This window comes from Ahaetulla prasina, chromosome 1 (assembly GCF_028640845.1).
Source record: "Ahaetulla prasina isolate Xishuangbanna chromosome 1, ASM2864084v1, whole genome shotgun sequence".
NCBI classification, from domain to species: domain Eukaryota; kingdom Metazoa; phylum Chordata; class Lepidosauria; order Squamata; family Colubridae; genus Ahaetulla; species Ahaetulla prasina.
Window position 1 is genome coordinate 154,541,454 of NC_080539.1, and position 27,995 is coordinate 154,569,448.

The following is a 27,995-nucleotide window of genomic DNA, read 5'->3' on the forward strand; positions in this document are numbered from 1 at the left end:
GAAAAGAACCAATTTTGCACATACGATTTTCATGCCAGAAGAACTATTGACCGGGAAGTACAGTAGATCGCTCTTCACTAGGAAAATGCCTGGATCTACTCCCTATATTTGCATTAAAACCAATCTAATTCAAAATATCTTTCTTACAGTAACAAGTTCTGACAGTTTAACAGTTCTTTAAAAAATGTAGGCATCCAGTTTATAAGCTTATTAATATATGTAGCAATAGATTTTTCTAGACTTCCAAAACAGCTGGGTGACTTTGAACCGGCCATTCTCATTTCCAGCTCATCTCATAGAATTGTTTGTTTGTGTGTGTGTGCGTGGGGGGGGCGAAATAGGAGTATTGCATATCTTTGCCGCCTTGAGTTATTTATAAAAAAAAAAATAACTAGACAGATGGAATAGGTGATGTAATTCTAGGATAAGAATCCATTTCAAAGGAAAGTTAATTGAAAAGTGATTCACGGTTGTGCAAGACAGGACTGTACCACAGCCCCCTGAGACTTCCCTCAAATGCAAACTATAGCTATCACTTTCAACGAAGAACAGTTTAGCTTGCTCTTGCAGCTCCTGGTCATTCAGGACATTTTTCCATCTCCTGAAACTTACTGTCCCAAATACGTTTTAAGGAAGCCAAAAGTAAGTTATAGGTTTGCATGAAAAATAAAAGGGTATAGAGTGGTGATCAGCAATCAGAAACCGAAATTGTTCTGAAGCAAGAGATATCCTGGGGGGGCGGGGCGGGGGGGGGGGTTGTCAGTCCCCTTGTTAATGGCTTACAATACATAAGGGTGTGGGAAATCTGTAGACTGGCTGACAGCCTCTGTCACGAGGAGGTTTTGTGGATTGGGGTTTCCTTTAACACTCACCGGCTGGTGTGCTTTTATAGATTCATAACTTCCTTCCTTCGAACAGCAAACTTTGCTTGTGCTTTTTTTTTTTTTTTGGTGCCTGTGTCTGATGGGAAAGAAAAATTACACTTCCCATTTCTGTAGTTGTTGAGTTTCTTATCAGGAGTGACATTTGAGAGCAACCAGTCATCAGCTCCCTGAATAGCTTTCTTTGTTATTGCATCAGGTTCGTATACGTACACAAGCTGTTCATCCATGTGCTTTCCACATTATGAAACAAGTTATATCCATCCTTAAATATAAAGTGAAATAAAGAAGATTCGCATAAGACTATGCTTTACACCAAGGGTGTTATAATTTAAATGCTTATTTTAATGATACAATTCTATATTCCCAAAGATCAGTGCATTTCACAACCAGGAAAGTTTCTGTAATTTTCAGATTGTATCTAACGCTTGTAAAAGTAAAACCCGTGTTATAATAAAAGTCTATTTTTCTTCTTCTCTGGGTAGATGAGGAAGAAAACATATTCCAGTCATTTTTTAAAATTATTTTGCTTGCAGTTCAAATTGCTGATTTTTTTTTTTGAAAACAGCTGTTAAAACTCTAGCACTGATGATGTTACCTAGTTTGGGTAATGAAATATCTGCAAAATATCCCAAAAAAGGGCCATAGTAGCTCAGGCTGGTAAGAAGCCTGTTATTAGAACACAGTAGCCTGCAATTACTGCAGGTTCAAGCCCGGCCGAGGTTGACTCAGCCTTCCATCCTTTATAAGGTAGGTAAAATGAGGACCCAGATTGTTGGGGGGGCAATAAGTTGACTTTGTAAATATACAAATAGAATGAGACTATTGCCTTACACACTGTAAGCCGCCCTGAGTCTTCGGAGAAGGGCGGGATATAAATGTAAATAAATAAATAAAAAAAAACGAGCAAAACTCAGAGAGCATCAAGGACCCCTCAGCATTTGTTCTAAAGTCACCTGGATGAAAGGGATAGCTTTTTTCCTGGGGATTATTATTGCAACAGAAATGAATGGAGCCTGTATTTACAGCGTGCTTTCAGTTAGGGGTCTACACTTTCCAGATTTTATTTTTTGCTCTGTATTTTTTTTTCTGGATTGGGATAGTGGGACAGTTGCTTAGCCTACTCTCAGTTACATTAAAATATTTTATTTTAGTCATGCCATTGATTTCACTGAGCAGTTTCCATTCTTTCCCCTGGGTCATTTTATAGTGATTTTCTAGGATAAAGGCCTATCTAGCTAATGAAGTTGTTTATTTTTTTCTATTTTTCTTTCTTGTTGACGATTATATACCTCTGGCTATCAGTTTTCTCCCACCTTAATTTATCCATATTATGTGCCATTGAATCACCACCATACTTTATTTGGAAATAGAGAGGATTAATGTTTGTAAAGCCCTTGTTTCTTATGTATGGATGATATAATTTTGACTACATTTTTACTAGCCTGCCTGCCTGCCTGCCTGCCTGCCTGCCTTCCTTCCTTCCTTCCTTCCTTCCTTCCTTCCTTCCTTCCTTCCTTCCTTCCTTCCTCCCTCCCTCCCTCCCTCCCTCCTTCCCTCCCTCCCTCCCGTTGTGCCATGTTATCTTTGTGTACACACTCTAAGAATTAAATGTAGGCACCAATTTCTTCCTTCCTCCTCAATAATTGATTAATGGTGCCATAACTGAGCAGTGCCAAAATTATATATACTTTAAACATGTAATTTATTTACTCAACTTGCTCTTTGTACTTCAAGACCTCTGCTATGGTGCCAGTCACATTAGTGATTCAAACGGATCATTTTGTGTCAGCAATTTTATTCCTAAGGGGGAAAACTACCCCTACTGAGTGAAGGATTCTGCATGGATTTCAACAGAGAGGACAAGATGTTTTGATTTTGAAAACAGTTTGGGCTTAAAACACCCCATTTCAAGTTCAGTCCAGGATCAGTTCTGCCGAACCGGTAGCGATGGTGGCAGGTGGTTCGGAGAACCGGTAGCGACGGCAGCACGAGGCTCCCCCCACCCGGTCGGTCATCATTACTTCCTGGTTTTAACCTTTTTTTACCCTCTGTGCATGCGCGTAAATATGTGCACTTCCGAACCGGTAGGGAAGGTAAGTAGATTTCACCCCTGGTTCAGACAGATTGTATGGGGTTAAAATGTGCTGTTTTAACAAAACCAGTGGTATTCTGAACTTGAAACAAGTTTCTTTTGGTCTCAGAAACCTGTTTCAAACTTGAGACAAAGCTGTTTGGGGTTCTGAATGTTCCAGTAAGATTCCGACAGCGTGTTTCAAATTTGAATCACCTGTCTGGAATTTAAAATGGGCATTTTGAGCTTGAAACCTTTTGCACAGTTATCCAAAGTCCTGTGCAATTCTGAGCTTAGAGGATAAAAGTCAAGGTATGCCGACCAGTGTGCTGTTTTTCCTGTTTCAGGAGGCACTGTCTCTGTGCGCATTGCAGTTCCCATATGTGTCTTCCTTTGTGTGGGCATATACAATAATAGTCAGAATTATCTTTTGTTGACCTTGTTCCATCAAATAAAGAATGAGAAGAGATCTTTCTGTTTTTTTCTGGAGGGTAGAGGCAAGGTCCTAAAGCTTTTGTTTTCCTGTGATCTCTGGCAATTTCCTTTAAAGTGCGCATCGAATACAATTTACTTTTGTATAACACTGATTACTTGAAAACATGTACTGTACACCATTTGGCAAACCATCTGTTAAAAGGGAAAAGCACAGTGAGTTTACTGTTTGTTCACTTATACATGTTTCAGTGGCTGCGGTGCAGTCATATGTGCGGTTGATTTGCCAAAGGAAATATTTCTTTTTACTATCTCTTTACTTTGTCAAACAGAAGAATGGGACTGTTATCTCTTTGTTTAGCTTCAGAATGTTGACTCTCACTTCAGTTTAACATTGTCTTAATCGTCTCCTCTGGCCAGCAGTTTGGGTTGCCTCTTGATCAAGACTTATATTGACCAAGACTTTCTTTTATGTACACTGAGAGCATATGCACCAAGACAAATTCCTTGTGTGTCCAATCATACTTGGCCAATAAAAAATTCTATTCTATTCTATTCTATTCTATTCTATTCTATTCTATTCTATTCTATTCTATTCTATTCTATTCTATTCTATTCTATTCTATATCCAAATTGATTTAGTAGGATTAAGTCCATACAGTATTGGCACTCAGAACAGAAAATTGAGCAGCCGACTTGATCTCATGCTCTTCCTGATTCCTCCCTGTTCTTCCTGCAGCCCTTCGGATTCCCGACCTCTCACTCCTAAAAGTGATTCTGAATTAGTCAGTAAGCCTCTGGAAAGAAGTGTTGCGAACAATAATCCTCAGATACATTGGGACTGGGGAGAACTACCTCAAGCCACAAAGGTATGTGAAAAGAAACAAGAATCAGACATTACATATTTTTTTTAATAGAACACTTGAGGTTTCTCATCTGCCTGAATGGGATATAGAACTCTGAAGTAACTAATAGATGCAGAGGGAAGATGTAGCTAATATCTTAAACCATAGCTTAACATTACTGTGGTGTTAGGAATATTGGACTCTTAGCCCAGTCTTCTACCTGGTGTTTTACCATGGTTTTGTAGAGAGAGCGAGAATCGATTTCTCTTTTAGACATTTTAGTTGTGGTTTGTCCAAACAACCAAATATTGATCATGGTTTAGATACTTTTTTTAAATTTGAATTTATATCCCGCCCTTCTCCGAAGACTCGGGGCAGCTTACAATGTGTTAAGCAATAATCTTCATACATTTGTATATTACATACAAAGTCAACTTGCCCCCAACAATCTGGGTCCTCATTTTACCTACCTTATAAAGGATGGAAGGCTGAGTCAACCTTGGGCCTGGTGGGACTTGAACTTGCAGTAATTGCAAGAAGCTGTGTTAATAACAGACAGACTTAGTCCGTTGAGCCACCAGAGACCCCTTGCTTGTTCGGTTAAGCTAGAGTTAAAACCAAGAACAATTTCTGGTTGATACAAAAAGGATGAAGCGTAGCTCAGAAGCTGATGGTCATGCTTCCTTATGTTTTCTTAGCAGTGGCACCTGGGGAGATGAGACAGGTGGGAATCAAATGTATGCTTGCAAAACTAACACATGGTACTGTATTTGCATCATTGTAATTTGTCTTCTGTCACTTTCTGGAAAACACAATAATTGAACATGGAAGGAAGCAAAATTGTTGCCTGGTCTGTGGCCTTTAACTTACCAGTAGTTTTTTGATCAATTTCCAACATCTCAATACTGAGCAGAATTTGAGATACTGAATTCACTTAAAACAATTCTACACGTATTTAGGAGTGTTCCTTCGACCAAGATGCCTGGTTATGTCTAAATAACTTCCATAATAGCTAAAACCTGGGTTTCCAGAATTGTTCCCACACTTCTGGTGTTACAAATGTGGATTGAATTACAAGCAGAGGATTGGGTCTTTGTAATAAAGAAATCTAATCCCTTACTCTACTTTTTAATTATTTCATACACGGTCCAGAGGAAGGAGCAGAAGTTATGTTGGGTGTTGGATCCTGACAATGATGCTGTCATCTTCTCAATAAGAACTGGGTTTTCTCAGTATTGTTCCTTCATAGAGTTCAGTGCAACGATGATCCCTAGTACAGGGGTCTCCAACCTTGGCAATTTTAAGCCTGGCGGACTTCAACTCCCAGAATCCCCCAGCCAGCAAATTCTGGGATTTGAAGTCCGCCAGGCTTAAAGTTGGAGACCCCTGCCCTAGCGGTCTTCCATCCTGCCGCTGCCCAGGCTAAGGTTGTATAGTTCTGTCAAAATCATGTCATCATGGGACTATACCCCAGGACAGGGGTGAAATCTAAAAATTTTCACTACTGGTTCTGTGGGTGTGGCTTAATTGGTGGGTGTGGCTTGGTGGTCAGGTGACTGAATGGGCATGGTCAATAATAATAAATAATAAAAATAATAAAGTATACAAAACTTGAGAGGCACCGGTCTACCTTCTTTAAAAATAGAGGCTTCAGTCTACCAATTGCGTTTTACTGAGAGGCATCGGTCTACCAATTGCCTTTTACTGAGACACTAGTCTACCTTCTTTAAAAATAGAGGTTCTGGTCTACCAATTGCATTTTATTGAGCGGCCCAGGTCTACCAAGTGCCTTTTTTCGGCAGGCATCGGTCTACCTTCTTTAAAAATAGAAGCACCGGTCTACTAGCTGCCTACAGCGCTGATCAGCTGTAGTGCGGCCCTTTGAAGTGCCGCGGCAGTCATTTAAGGCCGTTTGCAGCTATATCGCCACCGAGCGCTTCAGGGACAGAGAAGAGGAACAGCGAGGCCGGGGGGGGGGGGAGGGATTTTTGCTACCTGTTCTCCGAACTACCTGCTCCCATCGCTACCGGATCGTGTGATCCGGTCCAAACTGGGAGCATTTCGCCCCTGCCCCAGGATATAGCGGCCAACAAAAGTCTGAGAACATCACACCAGAAAGCAAGGCTGCCTCTGTCTTTTTGGAGGATATATTTGCGGGCAAATCCAGATTTGTTTATGAAATAATCCTAACAGTTAAGAGGGGTTTGCCCTATGATATATGACTGCAACAAGGTTGCTTTTCTTTCTCGCGCTTTGTGTCACGTTTTGTTCTTTTTTTCAGGAACCTTTTTTTCTTGAATTATGCCCTTGTCTTTTTCCTTTCTAGACTGCCATCCCACACAAGCCAAAAGAATCCAGCACCTCAGTGACCCTGAGTCCTTCTGGAAGCACTCACTTTCGAGTCATCCAGAGTATTGATGCGGAAGTGGTTCGGCACCTCTCTTCCCTGCCTGACCTTGGACAGGATGAGACTGTGTTGGTTGTGGAAGAAACAGAGTTCCTGGCACCTGAGGCATCCCAAACGGATATAGAGACTTTAGGGGCAGCAGCCCTTCCACTTCCAGCCGGTGAAGAATTAAAACCAGCCACAGCGTGCTTGATGCAGCCAGCCGGCAAAACAGATTCTCCCTCGAAAAAAAGGGGTATTTAAAACCTTTTGCAACCAAGCATTATTGTCAGCAACTTGTTCTCAGTGAAATTAACTGGCTCTTCCAAGAAATGAGCTAATGAGGGGAAAGAGAAAGCAGTTTGCCTCCTGAATCAACAGAAGGGGCTTTTCGTGCTTTCCCTTCCTCAAATGGGTGCAGCAGATTCCTTAAGACTGGGGGAGCAAGAACAAAGATGAGCGCTCAGTTGATAGTGTAGTTTTCTAACCCTTCAAATGGAAAACAGGATACAGGCAGGGGTGAAATGCGTCCAGTTCTGACCGGATCACCTGATCCGGTAGCGATGCCGGGTGGTTTGGAGAACCTGTAGCAAAAATCTCTGCACCCCCCCCCCCAGTCCATGCCCAGCTGAGCCGCGCGATCATCAGAGGTTTTTTTTTTTTTTACTTTTAAAAGCATTTTTTCTTTGGCCAAAAAAAATGCTTCTAAAAGTAAAAAAAAAAAGCCTCTGATGATCGCGTGGCTCAGCTGGGATCATCAGAGCCTTTTAAAAGCATTTTTTCTACAACCTCTTCGGCCAAAGAGGTTGTAAAAGAAATGCTTTTAAAAGGTTCTGACGATCAGGCAACTCAGCTGGGATTGTCAGAACCCTTTAAAAGCATTTTTTCTACAACCTCTTCGGCTGAAGACGTTGTAGAAAAAATGTTTTTAAAAGTTAAAAAAAAAAAGTTGGCCATGCCCACCCAGTCACATTACCCCCCTCCCACCAAGCCACACCCACAGAACCGGTACTAAGAAATTTTACATTTCACCACTGGGTACAGGTAGTCCTCAACTTACGATCACAATTGAGCCCCAGGCTTTTGTTGCTAACTGGGATGTTAGTTAAGGGAACTTCACCCCATTTTTGCAACCTTTTGTGCTGCAGTTGTTAAGTGAGTCATTGCAGGTGTTAGGTTAGTAACACGGTTGTTAAGTGAATCGGGCTTCCTTGTTGATTTTGCTTCTCAGAAGGTTGCCAAAGTGGATCTCATGACCTTGGGACACTGCAATTGTCATGAATATGAGTCTCTTTGCCAAGCATCCAAATTTGGATCAATGACTATGGGGATACTGCAACGGTCATAAGTGTGAAAAACAGTTATAAGTCACTTTTTTCAGTGCCATTGAAACTTTGAACAGTCACTAAATCAGTGGTGAAATCCATTTTTTTTTACTACTGGTTCTGTGGGCGTGGCTTGGTGGGCGTTGGTGGGTGTGGCAGGGGAAGGATATTGCAAAATCCCCATTCCCTCCCTACTCCTGGGGGAAGGATATTGCAAAATCTCCATTCCCAGCCCACTCTGGGGCCAGCCAGAGGTGGTATTTGCCGGTTCTCCAAACTACCCAAAATTTCCGCTACTGGTTCTCCGAACTATTCAAAATTTCCGCTACCGGTTCTCCAGAACCTGTCGGAACCTGCTGGATTTCACCCCTGCACTAAATGAACTGTTGTAAGTTGAGGACTACCTGTAAACTGTACTACAAACCATAGGTTTGCTGTAGTGGAGGAAAGTGTAAATAAGAAAGCAGCCACAAAATTCCATGCTTGAGATACAACTGCAGCTACTTAAATCTCATCCATTTCTGCCCCCACAAAAACGTATCCTAACCTGAGTCTGTTATACCCCTGCGATTCTGTGCTACGAATTTTATTTTCCTATACTCTTTTAAATGGATCAAAGAAGTTCTTACGCATTTCTGTTCCTTCAGAGGAGAAAAATGGGTCTGCTTAAAGCGCTGTGCAATAATAAAATTTTGCATTTTGCAGATAAACGGAGCCGACATCTTGGTGCTGATGGTGTATATTTAGATGATCTGACTGACATGGAGCCAGAGGTCGCTGCACTCTATTTTCCTAAAAAGTATGAATACTATAAACTGACACTATTACCATTTATGGAAATAGCTTTCTTGGGATCTTGTGTCTTCGTCATGTACAAAATTCTGTCCTTTGTGCTTTTGAAGGAAATCTGTACTTTGATGAAGTGTGTCTGAAATTACCAAGCCAAAACTTGTTTTATCTCTTATTAAGACAAATTCATTTTTTTTCAAAAGTGACAAATTGAAGAAATGAAATGAAAGGATCATGCAAAAATATTTGATGGAACATTATCATACCTCTTTAGCTCTGGTGCTAGAAGGACATCTTTTTTGAACAAACAGCAAACATAAAACTCCCAGTGCTATGTTGTTTATTATAAAAATTAGTGCCTATCCAAAGGAAGCATGGGAAAACTTTGAACTGTACATTGGCTGTTAAAAAAATGTCTAAGGCATTAGAGTAAGACTAGAAGCATGCATTGGGAGTGATTTCCCTCATCTACCTGTCCAAATATGTTACCTAGACGCGCTTTTGTTTGAAGACTTTAATAAGTGTTTGAAGGCTTTAAATCACTCAACTAGAGATTCCCTGTAGCGATTGCTTAATCTACCAAGGCTGAGAAGTAGGCTAGATGAGTCAGATGATGAAATTCATGAGCCCTCTGGCTTTTGGAAGGAGTGGAGTCACTAATTTTTCTTCTCTTCTCAGTGGTGATCATATTCCCCTCTCGAAGAACACGAGTGAAAACAGTCCCCGTTCAGCCAATCAATCGCCTCAGTCAGTCGGAAGCTCAGGGGTGGATAGCGGTGTCGAGAGCACTTCGGATGGAATCCGAGACCTGCCATCCATTGCCATTTCACTTTGCGGCGGACTGAGCGACAACAAAGAAATATCCAAAGGTACGCTCAACACCTCCATTTTGTTGTTGTTAGTTGCGAAGTCGTGTCTGACCCACCACGACCCCATGGACAACGTTCCTCCAGGCCTTCCTGTCCTCTGCCATCCTCTGGAGTCCATTTAAACTCATGCCTACTGCTTCAGTGACTCCATCCAACCACCTCGTTCTCTGTCGTCCCCTTCTTCTTTTGCTCTCAACCTTTCCCAGCATTAGGCTCTTCTCCAGTGAGTCCTTCCTTTTCATTAGGTGGCCAAAGTATTTCAGTTTCATCTTCAGGATCTGGCCTTCTAAAGAGCAGTCAGGATTGATCTCCTCTAAGACTGACTTGTTTGATCGCCTTGCAGTCCAAGGGACTTGCAGGAGTCTTCTCCAGCACCAGATGTTCAAAGGCCTTGATTCTTTGGCACTCAGCCTTCCTTATGGTCCAACTTTCACAGCCATATATTGCAACTTGGAACACCATAGCTTTGACTATACACACTTTTGTTGGCAGGGTGATGTCTCTGCTTTTGAGTATGCTGTCTAGATTTGCCATAGCTTTCCTCCCCAGGCGCAAGCGTCTTTTAATTTCTTGGCTGCAGTCCCCATCTGCGATGACATTGGAGCCCAGGAAAATAAAATCTGTCACTGCCTCCCTACTCCTATTGTAAAATACTGTAATGCCTGGTTTGAACGCTCCTACCCCTCTTTGAAAAAGTGTATAGTGACCTCTTGTGGATATTGCATGGTAAGGCATGCGTGACAGAAGGTATACAAACACCCTTCCTTTAAAGAATTTGCGCATAACATGGGTGTTCTTCATTACAAGTATTCTACGGCTTATGACCGTTCATTCAGCAACGGTTAAAAATTGTGACAATGCTGAACGGAGGGATATACTTACGACCCATTCCTGAAGTTATGGGTGTTGCAGCATCCCTGAAATCAGAATAATGAAGATAATGAATCAGATAATGAAAATGTGGGTGCTTGGCAGTCCACCTGCCCTTATGGCTAACTGCAGGGGCGCTGCAGCTCCTCCTGCCGCCTGTCTCCCCCCATCTAAGCCTTACTCCAAAGTTACCGCTGCCAGCAACTTGGGGACAGGAAGGCAAGAAGCAGGCAGGTCACATCTTCCTTCCGATCAATTGTTTATTAAAATGGATGCGTTACCCAAAATAAATTAGCTATTTCAAATGACACCAATCGGAATTTCTGAGAAAACTTTACAAGGATGGCAAGGTACTGTTAGTAAATGTGGCCTTGCCCTTCCGAATTTTAAATTGTACCATGAAGATGTACCGATGAGAGTTACCACCTGAGTGTGGTCATAAGTCGAGGGCTACCTGTATCCAGTGGTGAAATGTAAAATTTGTTACTACCAGTTCTGTGGGCGTGGCTTGGTGTGTGTGGGGGTAATGTGACTTGGTGGGCGTGGGCAACTTTTTTTTTTACTTTTAAAAGCATTTTTTCTACAACCTCTTTGGCCAAAGAGGTTGCTTTTAAAAGGCTCTGGTGATCCCAGCTGAGTTGCCTGATTTCCAGAGCCTTTAAAAAAAATTTTTTTTCTTCAGCCGAAGAGGTTGTAGAAAAAATGTTTTTAAAAGGCTCCTCTGATGATCCCTGATCATCAGAGGCTTTTTTTAAACTTTTAACAGCATTTTTTCAGCCGAAGAAAAAATGCTTTTAAAAGTAAAAAAAAAAAACCCTCTGATGATCGCGCAGCTCAGCTGGGCACGGGGGGTGGGCAGAGATTTTTGCTACCAGTTCTCCGAACCACCCGCCACCATCGCTACCGGATCGGGCGATCCGTTCCGAACCGGGAGCATTTCAGCCCTGTGATAGGACCTTTTAGTATGGTCTCCCTGCCATATAGGTCAAAAAGGATGGTGATGGTAGCAATGAAGATAACAGTAATTCTCAGTGGGGGTGAAGACAGGTGGGGCTCTGTCAGTTTGAAGGAAGCTAACACAATCCAGGAAGAGAGCCTTTTCTGTCATGATGCCCACCCTCAGGAATGTCATTCTCCCAGAGATTAATCTTGCCCTGACCTTACTAGCTTTCCATAAGGCCCTAACGATCTGGTTCTGTTACTGAGCCAGGGATGTATGGTTGAGCCCAATGGCAATGTAAGTTGAATACAAACTCAATTGGCACAGCAGGGAGTAAGAACGTGAAAATCAAACTGGAAGAAAGCAATGAGAAACAGTGTCTATATAGGATAGGATAGAATAGAATAGAATAGAATAGAATAGAATAGAATAGAATAGAATAGAATAGAATAGAATAGTGAACACTAAAGTTTTACAAGTGTTAAACTTACTTTAGTAAGTTTAGTAAACTTACTGCAGTAAGTATCTTTAGTAAGATGCAGTATTGGACAGCTTGAGTATTTGACAAATTATAAGAGGTGCTAATATAAGAACATTATTATATTATTTCTACTAGTAGGCTTAGAAGTGTAAAGCAGGGGTGAAATGCTCCCGGTTTGGACAGGATCGCCCGATTCGGTAGCTATGGCAGCGGGTGGTTCGGAGAACCGGTAGCAAAAATCCCTGCCCCCCCCCTCGCCCCAACTTAGCCATGCAATCATCAGAGGTTTTTGGGTTTTTTTTACTTTTAAAAGCATTTTTTCTTCGGCCAAAAAAATGCTTTTAAATGTAAAAAAAAGCCTCTGATGATCGCGCAGCTCAACTGGGATCGTCAGAACCCTTTAAAAGCTTTTTTTCCTCTGGCGATCCCAGTTGAGTTGCCTGATCATCACAGGCTTTTAAAAGCCTTTTTTTTACAACTTCTTCGGCCGAAGAGGTTGTAGAAAAAATGCTTTTAAAATTGAAATAAAAAAGTTGGCCACGCCCACCCAGTCACATTACCTCCACCACCACCAAGCCACACCCACAGAACTGGTAGTAACAAATTTTACATTTCACCCTGGTGCAAAGTATGGAGAAGTGAGGGAATTTGAAATTATACTTTTACAGAACTTTGTGAAGAGAATCTCTTATTTCTAGCATCTGCTTCGAGGATAAAAATAGCCTCTACACATGGACATTATCAGATATAAAACAATAGAATCATGTTAACTAGATAATAGGAAACAAAGAAGGAGAAATACAGTGCAGTAAGCCAGAAATTTCTGTGTGCAGATTGTGAAACAGACCATAAACTATTGGTGCCATAAATTAAATCTAGACCATGGGAGAGAACAAGATTTGATTCAGTTAATTAGAATGTAAAATCAACTTAAAGAACAAATTCAATATGTGAAAGAGAACAAGAAGAGCTATATAAGGAATTGAGACACATAGTGAAAATCAAATTGCAAAAACTATTCCTAAAATTTAAAAGAAAAAAAAAAGTTCTAAATGACTTTTAGAGCAAGCTATTTAAATAGACGGGAAAAGATGAAGGATGAAAGTCTTGGAAGGATACATAGCAACCATTTTTGGCATGAAGCAGGAAAAAACAAAGGAAACATTCAATCCCTTGTCAACAGCTAAAAAAAATCAAGAAAAAGAAAATGAGATAATTTTTTTAAGAAGTTCAGGGGCAAAAACAGGAAACATATGGCTAATGTCAAAGTAAGCACAGAAGAAATCTCATAGAAGTGAAAGTTATAAGAAAATGGAAGGACTACATTAATACTTTTTATAGCTAAGATTTCAGAATGACAGGAATATTTTTTTAAAAAAAGAATACACTCAGGAGGCTACTCCATGGAAAAGTGATCCATGGTGGCAGGTAGTAGGAAAGTAAAGCAGATGAAATTGCCAGTGACCAGTTTAAAATTACAGAAGAGGCATTGTAAGTGCTAAAGCGCATTTAAATATGAAACAATATTCACCTGGCTCAAATACTAGAACATACCAGTATAAATACCGTAACTAAATCAAAGGGGGATACAAGTGAATGTGTAAACAACCAAACAATTTCAGTGATTTCTTAAATGAAGGTGTTTTTTTTTACTTAAGATCTTACAGGGGAGAATAGACCCACATGTGGAAAGAGATATGCCTGATGAGATTTTTGTAAAAGAGAAATAAGCCAAATAAGAGGAAAGGAGCAAGAGACTCCAAGAAGGAAGTTTAGTTTACCGTTTGGTTTATCAACAGCAAAAACAGACTTACGGCAGATTGGTAAATCTGCTGGAAACATGTTTTATTTTTCTGAGGAATCTTATCGTATATGAAAAGAGCTGAGTTGGGAGGAACAGAATAAAATAGGAATGGAAAGGCAGACTTGGAGAAAATGGTGAAGCATAAGACATTTCGGTGACAGCAACCATCAGAACAGCTAAAGCAGGGGTCTCCAAACTTGGCAACTTTAAATCTTGTGGACTTCAACTCCCAGAATTCTGGGAGTTGAAGTCCACAAGTGTTAAAGTTGCCAAGTTTGGAGAGCCCTGAGCTAAAGTAATGGACTTCCCTATGGTAAGATCAGTTGTGAAACTTGGCTGTTGAGACACACCAAATTATAGATTGAGAAATCATTACTGAGAGAAAAATAAACCCGAGGAGAACTGATTAATCAAATTTAGATCAAATAAAGGCAGGCAGCTCTCCTGAAGTGCTGGTCAGCAAGGAGAAACTCAGTTTGAGCTTGTGGTATAAGAAAAAAAAAGGGGGTATATGTTTGGCACAGCTGAATAAAATAAAAGATGGGAAGTTGGTTAAACAGGTTCAAGGAGATTGCAGAACCCTTTGTAGAAAAGCTGTTGTTTATTGCAGGTTGAGGTACAGGTGACTTGTCCATGCAACTACCAGAAGCATGTGATTAATCAGTTAGCAATTTACATGCTACTCTAAGATGTTTATCTTGGTTCTTGCCTCTAATCTTAAATCATACTGTTAATGTTGTTTTCAGTGCTATTTTAAAGGGCACCATTTGTGTTGATTCAGATTAGTATGTGCAAGGCGACTTATTTTATTTATTTTATTAATCTATAAAAGCGCAACCTAGCTGGAAGGCAGGTTTGGTTGCAACCACCATCCAGGAGTTGGTTTCAGATTAGGAAATTAATTACACATTGCAAGGAGTCTTATTGCCAAAGCTATATGACTGGCCATAGCCTGCATATACGTATCTTTCTTTTCAAAAAAGATTCATATTTCAGTTTTATAATTGCCTGTACACAAATTTATTCAGCTCTGTGATTCAGCCTAACCCCACATTCAGACTGAGGTTTTCTCAAGACTAGACAGGACAGACTCTTCTTAAAACTGAATGTGTGAGTTTATCTGCTGGAATTCCTACAAATAGAACCAAGGCAGATAGAACCTACTTCAAGCAACATTCTCTGCTTCGGTTTTGATGGGAATCTTCAAGTAACAGCCTTTATATTCTTTTTCTCCTAAAACTATGCTGTGCTGACTATCTGAGATTGCAGGCTCTGAAACTGCTTTTGTGCTTTCGTGGTTTCCTAAAAAGGCTAATTCTACAATATTTTCCAAGCGCTTTTTAACCTGTTACTAGAGTTTCATTCGTGGTTTTTTTCCCCCTTCCAAACAGAAAACTTTTTAGAACAAGAAGTCTCTTATCAGCAGTTTGTGGACAACCCAGCTATTATTGACGATCCAAACCTTGTGGTGAAGATTGGAAACAAGTAAGTACAATTTAGCACAGTGGTGAAATCCTAATTTTTTTACTACCGGTTCTGTGGGCGTGGTGTGGCTTGGTGGGTGTGGCTTGGTGGGAGTGGAAGGATACTGCAAAATCTCCATTCTCCAGGGGAAGGATACTGCAAAATCCCCATTCCCCATCCCACTCTGGGACCAGCCAGAGGTGGTATTTGCCAGTTCTCTGAACCATTCAAAATTTCCACAACCGGTTCTCCAGAACCTGCTGGATTTCACCCCTGGCTTAGCAGAATAAAATGTGTGCATTTTGTTAAAAGCAACAACCCCACAAAGAGGAATTCTTGAGCGTGAACAGATTTGAAAAGTTCTAGGGTGCCTTTAGCAATCGGTTGAAATTAACAAGAGTGAACTTAAAAGTGAGAAATTAAATGTTCTGCACCTGGCTAAGAAATATATTGTTTTGCTCTCTTAGATACTACAACTGGACAACAGCAGCTCCACTCCTGCTGGCAATGCAGGCATTCCAGAAACCTTTGCCAAAGGTGAGATTGACCAGGCCAGCCTTGTGGGCAAAAGTCCTTGCTCTCTTTGTCTAGCTAGACTCTGTATGTTGTAGTGTTACCCCTCCCATCCCATCTGGGCTTCTGGTCTCTTCTATCCCTGACTAATACACAATTGTGGCTCATTATGGGGCAATATAACCTTTTTGCTTTGTTTTTCTAGCCGTCTTTTTATTCTTGGTTTAAGAATGACGACAGAATTAGAGGTTCAGATTTTATATATATATATATATATATATATATATATATATATATATATATATATATGTAGGTCTTTGGTTCTTCGGGTTTTCTCTCGCATAAAATTAGAAGTGTCTTGGCGGCATTTCGACGAAGTCTCATTCGTCATCTTCAGGCTTCAGCTTCGTGCTTCTAGGTTCGTGCATTGCTCCCAGAAGCACGAAGCTGAAGCCTGAAGATGATGAATGAGACTTTGTCGAAACGTCGCCAAGACACTTCTAATTTTACGCGGGAGAAAACCTGAATAACCAAAGACCTACATATATATATATATGTGTGTGTGTGTGTGTGTGTGTGTGTGTGTAGGTCTTTGGTTGTTCGGGTTTTCTCCCGTGTAAAATTGGAAGTATCTTGGCGACGTTTCAACGAAGTCTCATTCGTCATCTTCAGGCTTCAGCTTCGTGCTTCTGGGAGCAATGTGTGATCGCAGCTGTTTCTTCCTTTTAACTGCTAGTGGGGGTTTGAACTGATTGGGTGGGAGCTTGGCTGTGCTCTGATTGGATGGGGTTATTTTTGTGCTCTGATTGGCTGGGGGTGTATCCTGTTTGGGTGGGGGCTTGGTTGTGCTCAGATTAGTCTGAGTTGCAGGGGGATTTGAGCTGGTGAGCTGCATTGCTGTTGTTTGGCTTCGTGTTTGTGGGAGCCAAGCCAAGCTCCCACCCAATCAGTTCAAACCCCCACTAGCAGTTAAAAGGAAGAAACAGCTGCGATCACACATTGCTCCCAAAAGCACGAAGCTGAAGCCTGAAGATGACGAATGAGACTTCGTCGAAACGTCGCCAAGACATTTCCAATTTTACACGGGAGAAAACCCGAACAACCAAAGACCTACATACAAACACCCGTGAAAACCTCAGAATATATATATATGTATATGTATACGTATACGTATATGTATATGTATATGTATATGTATATGTATACGTATATGTATATATAAATAACAGTTTCCAAGATAACATTTAGCCACTTCCTTCTTAGTTCAGTCATACTGGAAAGTAAAATTACGTCTGTGTGTGACATTTCCTCTAGCTTGCCTAGTTAAAGGTACATAATACATTGTAGAATTTCTAGATTTTGCATGAATTTGCAATTTTGTTTTCAAAGCCATTGTTTGTTGATGGATTAGATAATTTGCCTTCAGAATTATTTGTTTGAAAAGAGAAAGACAAGCTGGATTGACCTGTCCCTATCCCTATCCCTATCCCTATCCCTATCCCTATCCCTATCCCTATCCCTATCCCTATCCCTATCTCTATCTTTCTATCTACCTACCTATCTACTTACCTACCTACCTACCTACCTATTCCTGACCTTAATAAAATTAAATTTGGAGCTGCATAATTTTTGTTGTATGTTATTCCCATGTCTGGATATATGCTATCAGGGGAAGAAAGTTTAGTGTGTCAGCCTTCCTGGGTTTAGCGTCAGCCTTCCTGGCATGAAACACAAGTAGATGACCTAAATCTACTTTATTATAAGGCTATATTAATAGAAACTTGTAAGTCTGAAAGCCCAGACTTCCCATCACCACTTTGACCCATCTGATCAATGAGGAGAGACAGATTCTTCCTACGTTCCTTTCTCTGATCATTAAACTCTTGGGGGCTCCTCCTCCTCCTCTTGTCTGGTTGTTTCCTGAGCAGTATCTATTTCTTTCATCCCCCAAGCTCATCTACACATTCCATTAGGCCCAGCTCTTGCATATAAAATACCTTACCCACTTCTGAACTAATTGATTTCATTAAACACACTTATGTCCAGTTAAAGGTCTAGTGAGGTCTTCCCTGTAGACTGATAGTGACATTAAAAAAAATCTATCCCAAGATAGCCCTTAATTTGTTTAATGTTTGATGAAATAATGGACTCAGCAGCATCCTTTTGTCTCACTGCGTATTGATTGATTGATCTGTCTAGTCAGTAAAGTTGCAATAGATAAATTCAAGCCAGGATTTGCTACCTGCTTTCACATCCTTACAACATCAGATGGCATGAAAAGAGCAAAGATCATTGGCAGGTCAAAGCAGCTATAACAGTTTCATGCTATTTCCATTACTGGATTCGAATTCACCAGAAATTCATGCTTAGTCCTCTTCCAGACCAATAATACTGTACAGGTAGTCCTTGCTTACTGACCATTTGTTCAGCAACCATTTGAAATGATGATGGTGCTGAACAAGGGAAACTTAAAACTGTAAGTTGTAGAGGTTCCAGCCATCACACAATCCCTGTGTCATGGGATTGCGACTCGGGCACTTGGCAACCAGCTTCTATTTTCGACTGTTGCACTGCCCGGTGGTCACATGGCCCACATTGCAACCTTTCCTGCCAGCTTCCTACAAACAAAGTCAATGGGAAGCCAACAGGGAAGGTTGCAAATGGCTCTGTTAAGTCTTCCCTAGCCTTCATACACTTGCATGGCACGGTGCCCTGCTTCCCTTGCCTCCCTTCACTCCTGCAGCATACAAGTAGTCCTTGACTTACGACCACAATTGAGCCCAAAATGTCTGTTGTTCTGCTGAGATGTTTGCCTAGGGAGTTTTGCCCCATTTTAACAACCGTTGTTGCCAAACTGTTGTTAAACCACAGTTGATAAGTTGATAAGTTCGTAATGGGGTTGTTAAATGAACCTTGCTTCTGCATTGACTTTGCTTGTGAGAAGGTCGCAAAAGGGGTTTGCATGACCTTGAGGCACAGCAGCGGTCATAAGTATGAACCAGTTGCCAAGCATCTGAATTTTGATCACATGACCATGGCGATGCTGCAAAGGTGTAACTGTGAAAAATGATCATAAGCCACATTTTTCAGTGCCCTTGTAACTTTGAACTGTCACTAAATGAACTGTTGTAAGTCGAGGACTACCTGGACTGCTTTGCCTGGCTTCCTGTGCTTAAAGTGGCATCTCATCCACTTTCTCCCAGCCTCCCTGCACTTGCAGACATCCTCATCTGGGATTTCCGCTGCTTCCTGCTTAATGACCCACATTTCTTGAGGTTACTATGGCATCCAGGACTACCGGGATTGTGGTCGCTAAGAGATGCGGTCACTTGACATGCTTTATGCCCACATCACTTAGGGACAATAGCTTTGGTCCCAGTTGCCATTGTAACCCGAGGACTCCCCGTAAGCATTTTCCCCCACCCCATTGCTCACAGAGGATTGGATCTCCATATGCCTGCTGTAAGCCTGAGAGCGAGACCCAGTTGCTGGTCTTCAAGCCCCATCTGCTGTAGCCAGTCCTTAGAGATGATGGGATTTGCAGTCCAGTTTCTGGTTCCCCCACAGCTGCAGCCTCCGTATGGAATGTGAATCGGAGCTGATTTAAAGCAGTTGCCTTTGAGGTAAAGGAGAGATATGAATTGTCGCCTATTTTTTTTTAACGGCTCATTCACCTATGTAGATTGTAACTTTTATCAGGTAATTAAAATCCAGTGAATTATCCAAAGCATTTTAATGCATTTTAGAATTGATCCTTGTGCATTTGAATATATTGGATGTTAATTTTATCTTGATCTAAGGAGAAAATATTTGTTTTGGTTAGAATAAGAAATCAACCTGTATATATAAAATCACGGTTAAACATGTTGTGTTAAGATCGTAACTTTCTCTTCAGCAGTTTTAGCTATCGGGTTGCTGTATTAATGCTAATGTTTCATTCAACTGTTATCATTTAACCCTTTTCTAATAACTATTAGAAGATAGTAAAACATCCAGCTATTTATTATTTTTATGAAAGACAGCCATGCTGAATTCCTTGCCAGTAAAATAAAATTGTCTTTTATAATTTATACTAAACAAAATTAGTGTTTCTTTCTCCCCGCCTTTCGTGCATTACACTAAACTTATTATGCCTTTTTTGTTCCCATTTTTGTTTCCTATTTTTCTTTGTTGAATTTTTGAAGTGTTCTTGTTTAAGTTATTTCCGCGCACTTGTGGATACCATTAGGTTTTGCTTTAACAAGATTTGTAGCCCACAGATAGTATGTTTCCTTTGACTTGCTTTGCCTCAGTTTAAATTGTCTCTGTGGTTTTTTGGTTTGTTTTTTGTTCCTTAAGAAAACCTTTTGTTTGCATGAATTCGATTACTTTTTGTTTAGTTCCATTATTTATGTTACCATCCATTTATCACAGGCCACTGTGGATTCTATAATGAGGGATAAGATGCCCAAAAAAGGTGGAAGATGGTGGTTTTCATGGAGAGGGAGGAATAACTCTATCAAAGAGGTAAATCTGGAACTTCCCTGAATTTTTCTTCTAGGCTTCTACACACACCAAGACAACACACACACACACACACACTATATATAAGCCCCTTGCATGAAATCTGTGACTTGTTTACTCTCCTTAAAGAATCCAGATTTTAAAAAATGAACTGCTGAATGATAAACACTGGCATTGATTTGCTTGTTCGTTTGGAATCCTATTTAGGTCATAAGAGGATGTAAACAATACAGGTAGTCCTCCACTTACAACAGTTCCTTTAGTTATTAAGCCTGTTATTAAACACAGCTGCCTGCAATTACTGCAGGTTCTAGTCCCACCAGGCCCAAGGTTGACTCAGCCTTCCATCCTTTATAAGGTAGGTAAAATGAGGACCCAGATTGTTGGGGGCAATAAAAGTTGACTTTGTAAAAATATACAAATAGAATGAGACTATTGCCTTACACAATGTAAGCCGCCCTGAGTCTTCGGAGAAGGGCGGGATATAAATATAAATTAAAAAAAAAAAAAAGTTACAACGGCAATGAAAAAGCGACTTACGGTAGTTTTTCACATTAGCAATCGTTGCAGCACCCACACAATCATGTGATCAAAATTCAGAGGCTTGGCAACTGACTCATATTTATGAGGGTTGTCGTGTCCCTGTGGGACACGTGTTCACCTTTTGTGAAATTCTGACGAGCAAAGTCAAGGGGGAAGCCAGATGCATTTAACAATCATGTTACTAATTTAACAACTGTAGTGATTCACTTGTGATTCAACTGTGGCAAGAAAGGTGGTAAAATGGGGTAAAATTCACTTACCAAATGTCTCGCTTAGCCACAGAAATTTTGGGCTCAATGGAGGACTACCTATATTTGCAGATTCTTAAGCCATATAAGCTGCCACAACAAAGATTTCCAGGAAGCTGATTATTGTAATTCTTGGTACAATATCTCATGTTCTTTCTTTAGCATCTCAAAGCTGGTCAATGTTATTTTCCTGAATAGTATTCAAGGTCACTGTCAATAATTTAAAAACTCATTTGCTGGTTTGGCGCATGAGCCATCTGATTAAGCTCCTGCAGGGATTGCCAAAATGGTTGTGGGAGATTTTGAAGAAAGGCATATGATTATGATGGCCAGGCCCTTTTATTATTCTCTAGTAGAAAGACAGTAGGTGTAGATGGTCCATTTAGCTAATGTTATGCAATGATTACACAGAACAATGCAATTGCAATTCCCTTCATATCTATGAAGTCGTCAATAAGTTGAGTTACATTCAGTCTTACCTTTATCGTTAATATTCCCCATTAAACTTTAGAAGTAGGTCCAGGAGGAAATATTAATCCTAATAAAGCTCATGTGAATCACCTGAACAAATGTTTCCCTCATAGCTGGATAAAACAGAACTATGAAGGCCAGTAAGAATGGATTTTGCAATAGAATAGTGCTATAACTGTATTAATATTTGCTGTAGTTTGTTTTTCTTCGAAGTAGGAAGACAATGGACAGTGGAACGTTCACAATCTATTCCTCACCATTTACATTTTATCCCACAGGAGGCAAAGCCAACACAAGGTCTCAACGGAAAAGAAGAGAAGAGTATTGCAGACAGGTATTGGACATTGCTATCCTGTTTTTTAATTTTTAAAAATTACCTTATTTATCTATTGAAAATGGTAAGAAAACATCTTCTGAGTTTCATAACCGAATAAGATTTGAATCTAAATCTGTTAGACATATGTTATGGTGTCTCTTTCCAAATTGCTTCAAACTTATTTCACTGACAAATTTATTTGGGGGTTTTGCAAGATGAAAATCCTTTGTTAGCTCTGGTACCACAGTCGTGACGATTGACTCTATTTGTCTTTGCTGCTACTTTATTATTTTATTGAAGCAAGATGACAGTTCTGGGAGCTTCAACAAATATCAAATTATGAATAATCAGAGGCAGAGATAAATGATTGTGAATTATATCAGTCTGATTTCGGCCTGTATGGTTTACTGAGGGAAGTAACAGATTAGGATTGCTGAGATTGGTGTCCATATCAGGCAGAAAAAAAATTCACTGAGTGATCTTGAGCCAGTTTTCTTGACATAGCATCCCAAAGAGAGTTCAGTTGTCATAAATAAAATAATCAATAATGGCTGAGGAATAATATTTACAAACCTGTCTCCCCACTGAGTTGATACAGAAAAGAAATGTGAGCATTCTGTGTCTGATGTTTCAGAATCAAAGATGATACTTCTTCGAGTGATGAAGACCACCGAACTAAAAGTGAAACCACCCACCTTCCACTGTTGTCTGGGATAGGTTATAAAAAGAGTCTTCGACTCAGCTCAGAACAGCTGGTAAGTAACATTATCATCATGGAGAATCCACCTGTGATAATAAGAGAGTTTCCAATATCAAGTAAAGAATATCCTTGCTTATAAGAGAAGAAGATTGATAGTCCAGCTGATCCAGTTATGTCCATGGTAGTGGGAAAAGAAGCCTGTTAATTGAACTGTAGCAGAAGAAAACAGTCAAATGACATCCATTAAGAATGGAGTAAAAGGGAACAAACTGAGAGGTTGAGAAAAATCAGTAAAATGTGTGGGATCATGAATACATACATTTCTTTTTCTGTCTATGGAGATTCTAAATCATTCAGGTCGTGGTGGTCCCAAAGATGGTGTTCAAAAGGCAACTGGACTTTCTTGTTTTTTTCTTAGAAAACATTTCACTTCTCATCCAAGAAGCTTCTTTAGTTCTAGGGGAAAAAAATCAAGAACATCCAGCTGCCTTCAGAAACATCTTTGGGGTTTCTTTCTCTGGGTCCTGGGAATTTGTTTTCTTTTTCTTTGAGGTGTGCTTCAGCGAAATATCTTTATTATGGTGTAGAGTCTGTTTCTCTTCTTAAAAGAAAGCATACTGGTTTCCAGTGGCTGAAGTGCCAGCTTCAAAGATGCCACTTTCATCTTGTCAAGAATATGCTCTGTCACTGAGCCATGGACCCTTCTGCTTTTACCAAGTTATTGGAAGATTTTGTGTCATCATTATGCCAAAAATTGGCACCTGAGCAAACCTCTGAGCAACCATTTGTGGAATCTTTTAGAATAGAATAGAATTTTTTTTTATTGGCCAAGTGTGATTGGACACACAAGGAATTTGTCTTGGTGCATATGCTCTCAGTATACATAAAAGAAAAGATATGTTCATCAAGGTACAACATTTACAACACAATTTTCCAAACATTAAGTCTGTTACCATAAGTTGTTAGCTTGGAAGGTGTAAGTATAATTGCAGCTTCATTTGAACTACAATTGTACGTATATTTCCTTCAAGGTAAGTTTGAATTCTAGACTGTGTTTTTTTTTGGTTTTTGTTTTTACAGAAAAATCTCAACCTTAAAAATGGTCCCAATGATGTCACTTTTAGTGTCACAACACAATATCAAGGAACATGTCGCTGTGAAGGCACCATTTATTTATGGAACTGGGATGACAAAGTCATTATTTCTGACATTGATGGCACCATCACAAGGTGAGTTTTTAGACAGACACAGAATGGCACATTTCTGTTCAGGGAATACTATGTTCTGCTCTTTCTGATAAGACAAACCAATAGTGATGTTTTTACTTTAAACTGAACAGCAAATATTAAAAGGTTGGCTATATCATGATTTGTGAAAGAGCAAACCCGAGCCCTACAGAAACAAACATTACAGGTTTCCTTTGAAGTGTCCTTTCTTTTTAGTGTGGTGGTGTCATGTATATACATTTCACTTAAGGATCTACTTAACTTAACTACTCCAAGCAACACAATGATGGCACAGTTCGTGCTTTACAACATATAAAAGCACTGGGCCATTGTCAAATATCAGATAAAGTGTGGATGCCAGCTATTTGCTTCTGTTATATGATACAAGAGTGACACAAAGAAGGAATTGTGGCTTTCTGCCAATCTGGCTGAAGAGATAGGAGAATGTCTTTTCCTGTTCTTTTATGTGCCAGACAGTGGCCATCTGCAATAAATACTTATCCTGACCACAGTATGGGTGAAATGTTGCAGGAGGTGCAGGTAGGTGTTTCTTGGTCTTTCACAGCACAGTGGTTGCAGTTCTTCTACATCCTCTTTATTTGGTCTGTTTATTTTTAGTATTAATTTTAGAGTGTTCTTTAATCATTCCTATGCATTCTTTTATTGCTGAAGTCAAAGATTGTTTGTCATGCTAAGCTGTAGTTTGTTTAAATGTGGCTTATTGAATTAAACACAACTGGCCAGTGGTGAAATTCAATTTTTTTACTACTGATTCTGTGGCTTGGTGGGCGTGGCAGGGGAAGAATACTGCATGGAGAAATAGAAATCTCCATTCTCACCCCACTTCAGGGGAAGGATAATGCAAAATCTCCATTCCCTCCCCACTCCTTGGGAAGGATATTGCAAAATCTTTATTCCCACACCATTCTGGGACCAGCCAGAGATGGTATTTGCCGGTTCTCTGAACTGCTCAAAATTTCCGCTACCGGTTCTCCAGAGCCTGTCAGAACTACTGGATTTCACCCCTGCAACTGGCTGAATTGACACGTTATGGTTTTTAAATGATAGTGGATAGGTTTATACAATATGCAACAAGAAAGCCCCCACCTCCCATGCCAAAATTTAGAATGACGTATGTGGGAAGTGTGAACCCAGTCAAGAATTGCTACTTTTTATAGTAAATTTAACAATGATTTTTAAAATCTACATTAACCTTAACTTTATCGTACTGCAATTATCCATGCCACCCAAATCTCAGGTTGTTTAATTGTAACTCTGTTTCTCAGCAGCACCCACTTTTTCATCCAAACCAAACATCAAGTTGCAAAATATAATTTCTTCTTCTTTTTTGTACACAACACCTTACATTTATCTTGTATTTTTTTCCCCTGTCACACAAATTTAAATATATCCTTCTGGATTGTTTAAATGGTGTATCAGTTGTCAAAACTGATGTTTTGCTTTGCCTGACTCAAAAACAACATGCTAGGCAAAACATTCGTTTTAATCACAGAAATTCTTCCCAGCAATAACAATTGTAGTTCACCTCACATTAACATATCTTTTCTAATTTCATTCTATGCCTTAACATAGTTATATTGAAGTAATATATAATCCGGTCCTCTTAATTCCTGGCAAATAGATAAGGAAGAAATGGAGGTAGTGACAGATTTTATTTTCCTGGGCTCCAAGATCACCACGGATGGGGACTGTAGCCAAGAAATTAAAAGACGCTTGCTCCTGGGGAGGAAAGCTATGGCAAATCTAGATAGCTTATTAAAAAGCATCCTGCCAACAAAAGTGCGTATAGTCAAGGCTATGGTTTTCCCAGTTGCAATGTATGGCTGTGAAAGTTGGACCATAAGGAAGGCTGAGCGCCAAAGAATGGAGGCCTTTGAACTCTGGTGCTGGAGAAGACTCCTGCGAATCCCTTAGACTGCAAGGCGAACAAACAAGTCAGTTCTAGAGGAAATCAACCCTGACTGCTCTTTAGAAGGCCAGATCCTGAAGATGAAACTGAAATACTTTGGCCACCTAATGAGAAAGAAGGACTTACTGGAGAAGAGCCTAATGCTGGGAAAGATTGAGGGCAAAAGAAGAATGGGACGACAGAAAACGAGGTGGCTGGATGGAGTCACCGAAGCACTAGGCGTGACCTTAAATGGACTCCAGAGGATAGGTAGAGGACAGGAAGGCCTGGAGGAACATTGTCCATGGGGTCGCGATGGGTCAGACACAACTTCGCAACTAACAACAAATACATAATCCATACTTGTCACATGATGATAAATATTTTTTCTCAATTTTAAAACCTTTTATTCATCAATTCTGCTTTACCTTGTATTTTCATATTTTTCATTGTTATCTTTAGCTTCTGTTTATTAATGTTAAATCCTACTAATGCATCAAATTCTGTTAGAAGTGCCATACTGAGAATAAGGAATAGATACAAACCCAGGTTGTGCCCTAAACACCTTTCTTGCTATTAGAACAAAAGAAACATTTGATGGGTGTGTAATAATAAGCCAACATAAATGGCTAACCTATTGTGATTATTAGAATTCTGTCAGGGGGAATGTAAAATAAAATCAACAGAAGAACTAGTGATAGAGGAATATATTTATCAATTTTTTTTATTTACAATTATTATAATATTTAAACTAGACGAAAGAATCCATGGTTCCGAACATTGTAGGACTGAGTTTGAAATATAACTTTGTACAAATGGGAACATGTAATTGCTAAAATGTATAAACATCTATTGAAATTTGAAAGTGAAAGAGTGTAAGATAAAGCGGCTCAAAATAACTGCTGCTTCTAATATATAATTTAGTCATGAAAGGATTTTGGAAATAATACCATTACCAAGTCAATAGGATCAAAATTAGAATATTTCCAAAACCTCCATTGTAAAGTGAAAATAATTGTTTGGAAAGGAAAAAAATAAATGATATTTCTGAATATATATTCCTGCATTGCTAGAGATCATTAAAGTAATTATGCTGACCAACAAGTATATTAATGTTAACTGCCAAACGTGTTTTCTGTATTCCACAAATACAGCTTGTTATTGTATATTTCTTCTTGGTTTCAAGTATCTTCTGTTTTTTCAGATCAGATACTTTAGGTCATATTTTGCCTACCCTTGGCAAGGACTGGACACATCAAGGCATTGCTAAATTGTATCACAAAGTGAGCCAGTAAGTATATTAATTATTCTGCAAAATGACCTCTTCTTCCTTTGTCAGTTTCCACTGCATATGTCCACTGCATATGAGTTGGCATCTATATATATAAAAGTGAAAACCACTCAGGTCGTAATCACGAAATCTCTAGAACTGTAAAGCCTACAAACTTGAAATTTGCCACGTATGTTCCTCTTGGCTTCTAGGTGCTCACTAAGAAAGGATTTTTTGAAATGACCATGCATTAGCATTTTCTATATTATTATAACACGCTCTGATGGTAATTAGTTAGACATTCTACTCCCTCTCTCATCTTGAAAATAACTCTGGAGAGAATGGGATAGCATAGGATAGGCTTCTGTGGGGCAAGGCTGAGGGAGAGAATGGGATAGGATAGGGGAAGATTCTGTGGAGCAAGGCTGAGGGAGAGGAGAGAGGAGAGCCCGATCATAACTACTCATTAATTTGCAAGCTGTAAGTGTCGATTTAGCAAGCCCAATCACATAGTTTTGTAGTGAAGCATGAGGATCCAGCTAGTATAAAAATAAATGCCAATTATTGAGCTGCAAATATTTCAAACATTGAGAACTGAGCGCCCATCCTTCAGATAGGCATTCAGATAGGATAGATAGGCAGCTTTGGAATGATAAATAGCATGGCTGTGTAACAACAGACAGCTCTTATTATTTTTGCCCTCTCCTGGAATAAAGCTTGGTTCTTAATTTTTTTATTATTTTTTTTTTGCAACAAACAAACAAAAAGAAAATACATTATTACACCCTTGTGCTATACATAAAAGGAAGATTTGGGTCTTCGGATATATCCTCATGATTGCCAAAATCCACGTTCTCGAGGTACAGGTACTGAAGCGTCCAATGTTCCAAGCGCAAAGTCCACAAATGGTTTCCAAGTCTTCCAGAAAATATCTTCTTTATACACACCACTTCTAATTTTAATATCACATGTCATTTTATCATTTAAAGCTAATTTCCACATTTCAGAATTCCACTCTTCTATTCTAAAAATCACATCTAGTTTCCAATATCTAGCTATTATAATTCTACCTATTATAATCATAATTCTAATCAATTCTTTTTCATATTTTGTTAATTCTATTTCCTTAATTACCA

General features: G+C 39.6%; 1 protein-coding gene across 7 annotated transcripts in view; it reads left to right on the plus strand.

Moving 5' to 3' along the window:
• LPIN1 (lipin 1) overlaps positions 1 to 27,995 on the plus strand; it is a 141,233-nt gene that overhangs the window by 96,009 nt on the left and 17,229 nt on the right. For 6 of the 7 annotated variants that reach the window (XR_009154644.1, XR_009154643.1, XR_009154647.1 and 3 more), the window contains 11 exons: positions 4,127 to 4,256; positions 6,559 to 6,874; positions 8,649 to 8,742; positions 9,411 to 9,601; positions 15,088 to 15,181; positions 15,628 to 15,697; positions 20,087 to 20,179; positions 21,717 to 21,772; positions 22,389 to 22,509; positions 23,535 to 23,683; positions 26,794 to 26,880. Coding sequence is in view for 3 of the 7 variants with exons in the window: in XM_058178640.1 (XP_058034623.1) it covers positions 4,127 to 4,256; positions 6,559 to 6,874; positions 8,649 to 8,742; positions 9,411 to 9,601; positions 15,088 to 15,181; positions 15,628 to 15,697; positions 20,087 to 20,179; positions 21,717 to 21,772; positions 22,389 to 22,509; positions 23,535 to 23,683; positions 26,794 to 26,880 (1,401 nt within the window). In the remaining 4 variants the exon portion in view is untranslated. Of the gene's footprint in view, positions 1 to 4,126; positions 4,257 to 6,558; positions 6,875 to 8,648; positions 8,743 to 9,410; positions 9,602 to 15,087; positions 15,182 to 15,627; positions 15,698 to 19,857; positions 19,936 to 20,086; positions 20,180 to 21,716; positions 21,773 to 22,388; positions 22,510 to 23,534; positions 23,684 to 26,793; positions 26,881 to 27,995 lie in introns of all 7 variants that reach the window. The other variant, XM_058178647.1, reaches the window with a different exon arrangement.